Source organism: Sus scrofa, chromosome 3 (genome assembly GCF_000003025.6).
Source record: "Sus scrofa isolate TJ Tabasco breed Duroc chromosome 3, Sscrofa11.1, whole genome shotgun sequence".
NCBI classification, from domain to species: Eukaryota; Metazoa; Chordata; class Mammalia; order Artiodactyla; family Suidae; genus Sus; species Sus scrofa.
Window position 1 is genome coordinate 16,381,311 of NC_010445.4, and position 12,751 is coordinate 16,394,061.

At 54.2% G+C, this 12,751-nt stretch overlaps 1 protein-coding gene across 1 annotated transcript; it reads right to left on the reverse strand.

The window, feature by feature from the left end:
• Positions 1,023-12,551, reverse strand: KCTD7 (potassium channel tetramerization domain containing 7). The gene is made up of 4 exons (XM_003354517.4): positions 12,173-12,551; positions 9,566-9,735; positions 5,849-6,027; positions 1,023-5,160 (listed from the first exon to the last, which is right to left on the reverse strand). The coding sequence occupies exons 1-4, from the start codon at positions 12,314-12,316 to the stop codon at positions 4,784-4,786; spliced, it is 870 nt and encodes a 289-aa protein (XP_003354565.1). The 5' UTR covers positions 12,317-12,551; the 3' UTR covers positions 1,023-4,783.

A 12,751-nucleotide genomic window follows, 5' to 3' on the forward strand; every position in this document is an offset into this window, starting at 1 on the left:
AATCCTGGCTCTGCCACTTGGCAGCCATGTGCCCTAGGGGAGGTTACCTCCCTACGAGCTGCAGTTTCCAACTAGTGAGGTATCATTGGCATAGTGTTATTATGGGATTGTGTGCCCAGTAAGCAGGGCAGGGAAGACGTGGCACAGATATTGCAGTGCTTTTGCCTAAAAGTCAGAATAATCGGGGGGTGAGAGGGAAGCAGTGGGTGGGTGGTGTAGCTCCCCAGCACTTCAGAGCTCCCCTTTCTGGCTTTTCCCCCATGAAGTGACTGACCCCAAGAGGCACCCTGATGAGGACACTCAGCCAGGATGGTGTCAAACTCTGCTTCCAGAGGAAAGGGCAACTTATGGCCATTTTCCTCAAGGGAGGGTCTTAACCACTGAGGCTCATGTAAGCTTAGAGCCACTTACCCGCCCTTAGAAAGAGGTGGTATCAGGACAGGAGGAATTCGTTTTTTTTTTTTTTTCCTTTTTCCCTTTTGTCTTTTCAGGGCCACACCCACGGTATATGGAAGTTCCCAGGCTAGGGGTCAAATTGGAGTTGCTGCTGCCAGCCTACGCCGCAGCCACAGCAATGCCAGATCCTTAACCCTCTGAGCAGGGCCAGGAATTGAACCCGCGTACTGATGGATACTAGTCAAGTTCATTACCACTAAGCCATACCGGGAACTCCGACAGGAAGGATTTCTTTCAGAACCACCTGACATGGCTGTGAGCCTCCTTCCCCCAGAGGCATCTCAGCTGGAGAGGGCAGAGCTGTCTGCCTGGGTTGGGTGGGCACCTGCCTACCAGAAACAGAGACCAGGTGAGGGTAACTGCAGAAGGACCGCCAGGGGCCTGTCCCCCTTTAACTTCAGTCAGGGTGGAAGTTCAGCTGCTGGGCTCAGGGAAGAGTCTGTTTTACTTAGTATGGCAGCCCCAACCATCCCACGTTTTAAGCAGAAATCGACTCATACTTGCGGGCAGCACGGAGTGCAGAGGAGGGACAAGAGTAAGTCTCTCAACAAGAAAGGCACGGCAGCCAGCTTCTAATTCTTGATTTTAATGCCACGTGAGGGTACCGAGGCTCCATGCACCAAAGCTCACAGACAGGAAGTGAACTAACACAGGCAGCACTAATCTGTGTACACACATCCCACGCTGTACAGAAGGAAGACCATGGACCCCGTGACCGCCCACTCCAGAGGCAACTGCCTGCTCCTCCACCCGGCTCTGGCCCCCCTCCTCCAACCCTCTGCCAGCCCCCTCCCCACCCCACCCCCCGTGAACATGTGTATACGTGTATGTTTTTTCCAGAATTCCAAAAAGTGCCTTTCCCGCCCTGGTTCCCAACACTCTGGCTTTTGATAAATAAAGCTTCCCTCTTTCAAGGGTCACAAGGCAGGCGCCACCTTTGTGAAAGAGCCCCAGCAAAATGGTACCCAAGGAAGCTTCATCACTCATAGCAGAATCAAATATGGACAGAGGTACGCGGAAGGATGACATCTGAAATTCCAGCTGGGATCAAGACGCACTGTGTGAGTCGTTTTTGTTTTGCTGCTGGCGTTAGTTGTCTCAGCCATTTCAGGACCCAGCTCAGACCAAGATCACACACTCAGGCTCACCCCACTTTGAGGCCTGCAGATATCAATTTCCTAGTCCTCCAATGAGCGACCCAGAACAGGAAGACTGTATCACCTGACCAGCCTGAGGCACAGGGCTCCCACAGCTGCCAGAACATCCCCGACCCCGGGGAGAAAGAACAGAAACTTTCAGAGCACGCTTGACTGCTCTCCACGTGGTAAGCACTGGACAGCCTGGTGAATTCACCACAGGTAGAATAAGGATGGTGACAGTTCCTCTATTTCTTCAGTTTAGAGTATTACCCCAAGAAATCCCCCACCTGGGATGGTGTGATGTGTTTCACTTTGGTTTTGTTTCCGTCTTTTTTGCTGCCGTTGTGTTTTTCATGCTTACTGAATATTGGCTAGCATCGCACCATGTGGTCCTATGGCCTAAACTTTCACCTTCCCAACCAGTGAGCAGAGCGCCTGGGAGAAAAGGTACCCGCAGTCAAACATAAGGGAAGCTCCAGAGGCAGGCGCTCTGGTGTGACTCACTGACAATGCGTCCAAGCATCCAATGAAAACAAGCTTCCGGGGTTCCCATCATGGCTCAGCGGTAACGAAGACGACTAGTATCCATGAGGATGCGGGTTCGATCCCTGGCCTCACTCAGTGGGTTAAGGATCTAGCGTTGCATGAGCTGTAGTATAGGTTGCAGGCGTGGCTTGGACTCTGCATTGCTGTGGCTGTGGTGTAGGCTGGCAGCTATAGCTCTGATTCGAATCCTAGCCTGGGAACTTCCATATGCCGTGGGTGTGGCCCCAAAAATACTGAAAAAAAAGAAAGAAAACAGACTTCCTTTCAACCCAGAAGAAGCATCCATCTTCAGAGCCCTCCTTCTTGACCCAACGCTTCTCATGCTCAGGGCCTGGCCATTTACAGCTGAAAAGGGATAACTGGGAGAGGGCACTTCCTCTGAGACGATCTGTGTTTGGGGGCCATCACTACAAACCACCTCATTCATGAGCACCTTTCAGCCCGGCCTTGGCTTCTCATCAGAGGACGGCCAAACCGGGCCACCGAATTCCTTTTCCTCCATTTAGGAAGAGCTCTAACTGACTGCCAGTGTCCCTGCTCCGCTTGGTCTACTGGCTTAAGAGCCTTGTCTCCCCGCCATGGCACAGAGCACGTCACCGTGAGCACACGGGGGACAGAGAAACAGGGGTGTCTCCAGCAAGAGGTGCAAGGACCATTAGCATCCTTACCCAGCGTCCCTGGAGCCCCAAGCAAATCTTCGGGGCACAATTTTAAGGAAACCTGCATTTGAGTGACCCAGGCCTGCCCTGGCTTATGCGTAAGGACTCTAAATAACCAAGTGCCTGGATGCTCTGGGTTGAGGAGGGAAAGAGAAGGGGCGGGGATCAGATTCCCGAAAGCTCAGGGCTTAATTATCTGCTCTCTCCTGGCACCGGCTCCCCGCTGCACAGCCTGCCTTGGCGTCGGGCAAACACGAACTTGGAAGGCAGTAACACCAATCAGAGCAACTTCAATGAAAGACTCTTCTGTTAGAAGGAGGCAAGAGCTGTGCCGCTGGGGTAAGGTCCACGCGGGGACATCAGCTCCAGCAAAGTGACAATCCACTTGTGGATGAGAACAATGAGAGAACACGGTATCTCGGAACCTGAACCGCCGACTGCATGGTCCCCTTATCCTGGCACCTGCTCCACGCATACAAGATACAATGTAAGAGCCCAAGGCCATGCCTTGGAATCTTCCCATCCTGGGGCCCAGAGGTCACTGCCCTGGGAAGGAATTCAGCCAGGGTCCCAGGGCTTGGCCTTCTCTTCCTCGGAAGGAGGCACACATCTGCAGCTCCGCCTTGCCCTCCTCACCTGTCTGGTCTTGTAAGACTGAGAGCAGTGAGGCTCCTCTAAAAAAGAAATCTCCCTACAACAACACCCAGGAGCAGTCAAGTTCCATCACGATTATGCGGAGAAGCCCTGAACACCACACAGGAGGGTCCCGGTCTGATGACTGGCGCCGCACAGCACTTCCTTGAGAGGATGCAGGCCCGCGCCCTGACCGGCTGACCAGGCTGCAGACAGCGCAAGAAGGAAATGCAGCGGGAGCAGAACCTAGTGGCCCTTTGCCTCTGAAGTGTGGGGAGGCAAAACGAAATGGTGGTTTGCAGCTGTCTCCCTCCAGCCCCTGGGACAGCTGCAACCCCTCCGCCCCGCACTCCAAGCCCTGACTCTCCTTTCCCCAAATAGATCATCTCCTAGAAGGAGACTAGCAGGAAAAACAACAGGGGTTTCTATCCAAGAAGGTTCACCAGAAACTGGATCCGAACACATGGAAGGGCCGCCACAAAGGTATTCTGAGCCTCGAGAAAGGATGCTACATCCCAAAGGTAACAGAAGATCCAGGCATCCTGCCTGCTTGACTTTGGGGAAATCTTTGAAAAGAGCCCCTGAAATGTGTATTCCAGCCCCATGAGAAGATAACCCTTCACGCAAGGAAGGTTGGTGGAAGGTAGGAGAAGCCCAGGCCCCGAGGCAGGGCTGTAAACATTGTGCTTTTCTAAGGCCAACGTGGTGCGTGGCTTTGGCAACTATGGTTACATCTCCAAACGGTGGTGAAGACAACGTCTGGGGAGGAAAAGAGTCTCCGCACATCCTGAGACAAAGCGTGGGGTTCTCACTGGGGGAAGAGGGAGAGAAGGCGCTCCTTCCTCGGCCAGGGGCTGCGGGGGCTCCTTGCGTCGGTCCCCCATCATTTCTAGTTCACACGCCTATACCGAGCACAAGGGGGACACCTGGACCGGGGAGGGGGTGCGGAGGGCGAGGGATGATGTCTACGTCAGTCCGGGAACGTGGCTCTAAACAGGGCAGAAACTCTCCTGCAAGGTCAAGAAAGTGACAAAACCTCTCCGGGCTTCTCGGTCCAGCCCCAGCAGGCCGGACCCCATCGGCCTCAGGCAGAGACTGCCGTGCCTCGAGGAGAGGCCAGGTGAGTGCAGGCCCCGGGTCCCCACGGGCCACCAGCCCTGAGCCTGGCCCCGAGGTACAGCCGGGGGGACTGGGGCCGCAGCTCCATGTGCTTGTGCTCAGAGCTCAGGGCCTGGTCCGCAGCTCAGCAGGTTCTGGGGAGCCAGCCGCCCTTCCAGGGGCCTCGCTCCCAGAGCCCCCAAGGGGAACGGACACCCTCCCTGACGGGACTCTGTTCCCTCCCGGGGCTACTCACCACCACGTGATCTTGAACTCATAGATGGGGCGCTTGCAGTAGTAGTGGTTGATGAGGTGCTTGTCGCACACCCCGATGCACTGGTGGTCCACGGTGAGGCCCTGGGCCGAAAGGTCCGTGACCAGGCAGTGCAGCAGGTCATAAACGTCAGCCACCGCCTCCCAGGGCCCGAAGGACACATCCACTTCGCAGTGGTGCTCGAAGAGCTGCCCGTCGCTCTCGCTCCGCTCGAAGCGCAGGGAGTTGAGGAGCGGACACTCGTAGGGGGTGATGGGCATCTCCTCCTTGAAGACACAGACCTTGAGCTTGGCAAAGCGGGCCTTGCGCTGGACGGCGCGCAGCCGGGCAATCTCCACGATCCGCTCCAAATGGTCTGTGGGGTGAACACAGCACTCATTGCTGGGACGGGGGGGTGGGCAGTGGTGGGGGGCGAGGCAGCTGGGGGGCACAGACAGCCCAGTGACATGGGGGCAGGGGTCCAAGAGGGAAGAGAGAGCCCTGGGGAAGAGACTCTGTGGGCTTATGAAGGACACACACTGAAACAGCGATCGTGGTTCTACCCGGCAAAAGGAAACCAAGGGGATGGGATGAGTACTCCACACACCCCCCCTTTTTTTTTTGGTTTTTAGGGCCACACCCGTGGCATATGGAGGTTCCCAGGCTAGGGGTCCAATCGGAGCTGTAGCCACCAACCTACACCACAGCCACAATGCAGGATCCGAGCTGCGTCTGAGACCTACACCACAGCTCATGGCAACACCAGATCCTTAACTCACTGAGTGAGGCCAGGGATCAAACCCGCAACCTCATGGATGCTAGTCAGGTTTGTTAACCACTGAACCATGATGGGAACTCCTGAGTACGTCCTTTTGAAATGCGATTTGATGACACTGCAGGCAAGGTGGGCCCCGGATCACCAAATCTCCCCGTGTGAGTGGGAGGGTGGCAGGTATCTAGATGAACCCCAGGCACACCTCTTCTGGGGGAGACCTCGGCGCTGACGGATGCCTGGCAGCCCTCCTTCCTCACACCCCAGCTGTGCCAGGCAGTTAAGCCCTCACCTTTGTAATAGGGCATGAGCCCCAGAAACGCCTGGCGCACCTTCTCCCCCTTCAGCGGCTGCATGTTCTCCAGCTGCTCCAGGAGGGGCCCGATGGCATAGTACTGGGCCTCCTTGTACACGGCCCGCACGCGCTCCCGGGGCGGCAGGTCCCCCGAGCGCAGGAAATTCAGCACATCTCTGAGCAGGAAGGAAAGAGGGTTGGTGAGAAGGAGCTGATGGACCCGGACACAGGCTCATAGTGGTTAGAGCACAGCGTCTGGAACCAGGCGGCCACAGCTGGGTAACCCTGGGTAAACGAACTTAACCTCCCTGTGCCTTGATTTTCTCATCTGTAACATGGGGGAAAACCAGAAAACCACCCTGTAATGTGATGAGAGGATTATAAGTTAATACAAAAAGTGCTTAGAAAATACCTGGCACAGAACAAGGCCTCAATAAGTGTTAGTAGTTACTATCAACATCATTACTGCTATAATGATCATTAAGTATATATAGGAAATATATATATGTGTATATATTTAAATTGAAGTATAGTTAACATTCAATAAATATACGATTTTTTTCTTTTTTTTTTTTTTTATGGGCCACACCTGTGGCATATGGAAGTTCCCAGGCTAGGGGTCAAATCGGAGCTGTAGCTGCAGGCCTACACCACAGCCACAGCAACCCAGGATCTGAGCCACAAGTGCAACCTATGCCACAGCTTGCAACACCGGATCCTTAACCAACTGAGCGAGGCCAGGGATCAAAACTGCATCCTCACGGACACTAGTCAGGTTCTTAACCAGCTGAGCCACAAGGGGAACTCCACAAGTTTTAACTGTAGAGTTCCACTACTTTTTTATGGTTTATCACAGGATTTTTTTAATTAAAGTATAGTTGATTTACAATGTTGTGCCAATTTCTGCTATACAGCAAAGTAACTCAGTCACACATGTATATACATTCTTTTTTTATATTCTTTCCCATCATGGTCTCTCCCAGGAGAGTGGCTACTGTTCCGTGTGCTGTAACAGCAAGACCCTGTAAGACTCTGGATGGTGATCTCCAGCTGCAGCCTCAGTTACTTCAGGTATGAACACAGCCGTACAGCCACCGCCTATGTCAGGATTAGGACATTCCCATCGCCTTGTGCTTCTTCTCCGTCCCTCGCTACAGAGGCAACTGCTCGGACTTCTACGCCTCTCAACAAAGATGGGTTCTGCCTCTCTGGATATTCGTACATGTGGAATCACACGGCATGGTTTCTTTCGTGCCTGGCTTCTTTCCCTCCACCTAGAGTTTTTGAGACTGAGTCTCTACATCATGTGCGGTGGCAGTTTCTTCCCTTTTATTGCCAAGTATAATACCACTGTAGGAAAACCCTATCAGTGACTTACCCATTCTCCGGCTGATAGACACTTGAGCTGTTTCCAGCTTGGGGCTCTCATGGGGGGAACTCTGTGATAAACAGTCCCTGTAAACTTCTTGTGGATTTGGGCACCAATTTCTCTTGGGTAAAGAGCAGGAGTAGAATGTTTCGGTCAGAGGGTCAGTGCATGTTTGACAAAGTGGCTGCAGCATTTTCCGTCCCTGCCAGCGATGCAGAAGAGCTGTGCACCTCCCCACAAATCCTTGTCTCATCAGGATTATTCTGTAGCTTATGGAGAAGACACCTGCCTAACCCTGATACCGGACAGGCTGGCTTCAGGAGTGAATAATATCACATATTACATCTCAAAATCACAATTCAGGTCTTTCAATTCTCTCTTCAGATTCTTTAGGGCCACGAGTAATCAGACCCATCACCAGCAGGTGTGGGAAGGGCGTCTGTGAGGACATCTGAGCAAACCCCAAGATCAAGCTGTTAGCCCAAGAGTCTACGACCACGATGCAACACCAGCTAACATTCGCTAAGTGTTAATCTGTGTCAGCCACTATTCCCTGCTTCCCGTTTAATCCCGTCAATGACGAGGTAAGTGCTCTCTTATATCTCGTTTATAAACGAGGCAAAAGTGGGGCTCAGAGAGCTTAAGGAACACCCTTGCTAAAGGAGCCAACAGCTAGCCAGAGGCCAGTTGCAGACAGATCCAAGCCCACACCTGCAGTGGTCCAGGCTTCAGTCCAAAGCACTATGCACCGATCACAACAGGAAGCCGCCCCAGGTAGAGGCCCAGGCCGCCTCCATGGTGGGCACTGGGGGTATGCGAGCTCCCCCACTGAGAAATGCCCCAAACCTCTAGTTTATGTTATCTGAATCTTCCAACAACTTCATATGCTGCTGATGAATCATAGGCCACTGGAGTCCAGTAGTCTGAGGATAAATGCCACAACATCCTGCTTTCTGCCACGCCTGTGCCTGGCTCTGCCACGCTCTAGCTGTGGCCACCTGGGCATGGGCACATCAGCTTAGAGCCAAACCTTGTTCCCCCTCCTCATCACCCCTTCCAAAATTAGTCCTCTAGGATCATAAGCAAACCTTGGTGAGCTCTGAAAAACATAACCCCGGGGCAAGGCCCAGCTAAGAGGGCTGCGGGAGCTGCCAGCTGGGACCAGCACTTTCCTCCCCCAAACAGCCTGCAAACAAAAATCTTTTTATAGCTCTGCAGAGCGATGTGACACTTTGTTTTCTCAGCATTGGAGGCAGCTGACAGCCCAATGGGGAAACCCAGATGCTTCAAAGCAAACGATTTGACCAGAGGCTCCTTTCTGAGGATGAAAATGACCCTTCTCCCCATGTGGCCAGTCCTACGTGGAGGCCGGCACGGAGGCGCAGTGGTTGGAGAGCTTCCCTCCGTTCAAGGTCAAGGACCATGTGAGTTCTCCAGTCATCTCCAAAGTTAGACGGATGGGGCCAAGAGCTTCAGCCACAAACTCTGAAAGGACCCGGCAGGGCTCTCACCAAGGCTCTTTATTTAATCCACACGACAGGCAGCTGTAATTATTTCTCACTTCACAAACAAGGAAACCGAAATACAAAGGCTTTAAGTTGTCCACGTGTAAGCTTGTCTGAAGTCCTTTTATGGGAAGAGCGATCTTTTTTTTGAGATTGTGTCTTTCCATGTTTTACTGCTAAAAATGACAGTAACAACAGAAGATGGAATTTTTTTTTTTTTTAAGACTCTTCTTGGCATGACTTCAGGATGGCAACCCTATGTTGGCCCTTCCCTCACCTTTTTTGTTCTGTTTTGAACTACTGAAAGAAGTCTAGGAACCACTGCCACACACCATGTTCCTGGCTAACCCTGATGCCAAGCCCCAGATCTGGCTTTGGGGGTCTTCTCCCAGAAGCTGTGTTGGAGCTTCCCTGCCTCTAGGCGGGGTCACACCTATTCCACAGGGATGACGATTTCCCAGTCTGATTTGCCCTAGGAGAGAAGCAGTTTTATCCCATCCAGCCAATGTGCCATGCCTGGGGTATCTCTGGCTGTTCTTGTCTCCTCGGGGAAAGAAACTAAGAGTTCTGATGCAATTCAATATGCATATTTTTTTTGGTTGCACCTGCAGCACGCAGCAGCTCCCCAGCCAAGGATGCAACACAAGCCACAGCAATGACAATGCCAGGCCCCAAAGCCACTGAGCCACCAGGGAACTCTTATCAATATGCACATGTATTCATCCCTCCAGCAGGTTATCTCCTCCTCCAGCTGTTGGGGAAGCTATCAAAGCCTCACAGCCAAGCCCGGCCGCTCCCTCACTAAGACGAGGCAGCAGGGTGGCAGAGGGAGACACATACCCGAAGTATGCGCCGTCCCGGTCGATGAAGTAGCGGCCCTCGGCGTCGGTGGGGATGTAGTGCCGCCCGCTGAACATCGCCGCCAGCATGGTATCCTCGTAGCGCCGCAGGGTGGACAGGCGTGTGGTGAAGTGCGCCCCTCCAATGTTGAGGGGGACGACCTCGGGGAACTGGAAGGAGCCACCGGCAGAGTCGGTCAGGCCTGGGGGAGGAGAGCCTGCGCTGCTCCGGCCATGGCCTTCTTGGGTCTGAGCGGGGCCATGCTGTTCACTTGGCCCCCCAGGCCACAACCCAGGGGTCTTTCTGGATGCTTCTCTCTACTCCCTTTCTCCACACTCATCAGTGACCAAGTCCTCCCCCTCCCCTCCCCACAGCTCTTCAGTCAGGTCTCTCCACCCCAATCCTACTATCTCTGCTCTCGCGTTCAAAGCTTTCCTGGTCCTCCTTCCACTTCCTGAACCTACCATTGCTGTGCCCTTGCTCACTCCATCTTCTCTGTCCCAAACGCTCTTGCCACTGTCCCTCTGTCCATTGAGCAAATGCAATTGCCCCATACGGTGGTGTGTGGTGTTCACTGCACAAGGGCACGTGGATGAGAGAGATCTGCTACGCAGCTGGGTGCCCTTCTGCTAATTCACACCAAGGCACCATACAGGTCGTTCTAAGAGCTTCTGTTCAAGGTCCCCTTCACTGTGAGCATGTCTGCTCTATTGTCCCTCGCTGGCCCCAAGACAGAGTAAACACTCCCGCCATTGTGCCTTCCCTGTCTCCACATTCTCCTTCCTAACAGTGCCTAGAACAACAGGCACTTTGTGCTCCAGGCGGTTATTACTGCCCAAGCTCCCCAAGGGCAGGGGTAGCATCTTGTTCGCCGACCCTGAAGCCACCCGCAGCAGGGCTCATAGATGTTTGCTGAATAAGTCCAGCCATCCACTCCTCGCCCTCTGCACCTCTCCACTTCCCTCCTTCATCTGCGGAGTGAGAACTGTCCCCAGCCCAGCCAAGGGTCAGGAGGCAAGGGGAGGGTGAAGGGCAGGGAGCGATGGTATGCATTTGCCCGGAGAAGCTCTCCGTTCTCCCTAAAAGGCTCAGGACTTTTTTTTAGTTTTTAAAATTTCTTTCACTGCTTGTGGTTTTGAAAGAAATGAGGCCGGTTCTCTCTAATTTTCCCCCCAAAACTCCTCCACATTAACTACAATGTTATCCCAGTGCATACTTTTCAATAGTACAACAACTCCCAGGCTCCATGAAAGTCTCTGTGTATTTGTCTAGACAGTCCTTCTTCCTAACTTTCAAATCCTTTGTGAAATAAAGAAGGATAAAAATAACGCTACATCAAAGTTACCCCGGGGCCTCGATCAGTGCCTGGCTCACAGTAAAACCCCCCAGTTTGCACTAGATCAGTGAATGAATGAATGAAACAGACAGGCGTTTACAGTTCTCTGAATGTAGGTACCGTTACTCTTCCACACCCAGAGGACTGGAAATGCCTTCTGCTTATTCTATAGCTAGCTCCTCCAAGACTATTCTGTGTGCATACCAAGGACTCAAATATTATTGGGGGGGTAATAATACTTCTATTACTCACATGGAGCAATGAACTCTGTAAAAGAGCGAGCACTGGAGTGTGGCCTATAGTCTCTGGGTCCTGAGCTTTCTTCCCTTAAATCACACTGTTTCACCAATGACAATGCACAGAAACATTGGACCCTGTGTCCCCAATGGCTTTTTTTTTTTTTTTTCAATTACAAACAGTCCTTCTGGAGTTTTGCCCATTTTCACAAGTGTCCCATGATGCTTTGAGTATCTAACCCCAAGAGGACACTACAGTTTTCCAAGAGCCTCACCCAGCCCCACCCAGCCCCTCTGGGGCTCAGGCCATCTGCCCAGGACTCCCCACGTCACATGCTCCCATGTCTGGCACTACCTTAACCCCTACCTCCCAGTCTCTGTCTTCAGTGCCCAGCAGGGCCCCACCTTCCCTCCTCTTTTCTCGTCTCTTGAGGGTCATTTCAGGTGTTCATATGATCATGTCACATGCATTAAGACCAGTGGAAGCCACCATGCATCACAGCACAGCAGCTAGGAGGGGAAGCCATGGAGTTGTCAGGTGAGTGTGGCCACAGCTATGAACTGGCCTGCTTCTTATCTGCACACTGCCCCTTAGCCCACTCTCTGGGCAGCTGGAGACTGGCTTTGGGCAATGACTAAGGCCTCTTCTTGGATTCTCTGGAAGACACTATCATCCCTTGGGGTTCCAAGGGCTCCTTCCCATGGCCTTCCTTCCCTCCTCCAGTTGGTAAGGGTGGGCCATAGGGATGGGAGTACCAAGCTTGCAAGGAGTGAATCCTGGAAGGAGGGGGATGGGAGGGCCAGGTGCTGCCTAGAGCAAGGAAGACACACCTGGCGTGTTTTACAGAGGGTGCGTGGGGAGGGGGGGATCGGTGGGTGGTGGGAGTGGGATGGGCAGGGGAGCACAGCTTCTGGCACCGCCCTCGGCCTGACCCCCTCCCCAGCCTCAGCGCTGTTCACATCCCAAGGTCAGCTCTGTCTGGCACCGGCTCCTGTCTCTGCACCCCTTCTCGCGCCCCCACCCCCTCCAGGTACCTCCTGCGGGAGCAGGGGCAGTGCGTGCCCAGCCTGCGTGGCCGTAGGGGTGGCCGGCTCCAGAAAGTCGTCTTCGGCGTCGGAGCTGGACATGGCACCGTCCGGACGACGGTTGTCTGGCTCCCGCCCCGTGACTACCACCATCCCTCTGGCTCTGGGCAGTGGGCGCGGCTTCGGGCGGGCGGGAGGGTGGTGGCCCAGGCACTAGCACCCAGCAGCGCCTGGCATGACGCGGCGCGCCGGTGGGCGGGGCCGGAGGGGCTGAGAGCTCAGCGCGGTGGGGCTGGAGGGCGGCCGCTCCCTCAGCGCCAACGGGCTCGCTGACCACCCGGCGGACCGCAGGGCCACCGGCCTGACCCGGCCACCTCCCACTATTGGCCGAGCTGCCGCTAGTTCCGCCCCTGATTGGCGTGAAGCTCGCCCAATCTCAGAGCAAGTAGAGCTTTCGCTCCGTGCCTGAATGGCCACTGGGAGCCGGGCTGGCTGGCCTGCCCCGTTCTGATTGGCCCTCTGGACAGTGGGCGCGCCCTCCCCACCCGCGAACACTCGCTCGGCGCGTGGGGCGCGCGCACGCGGCCA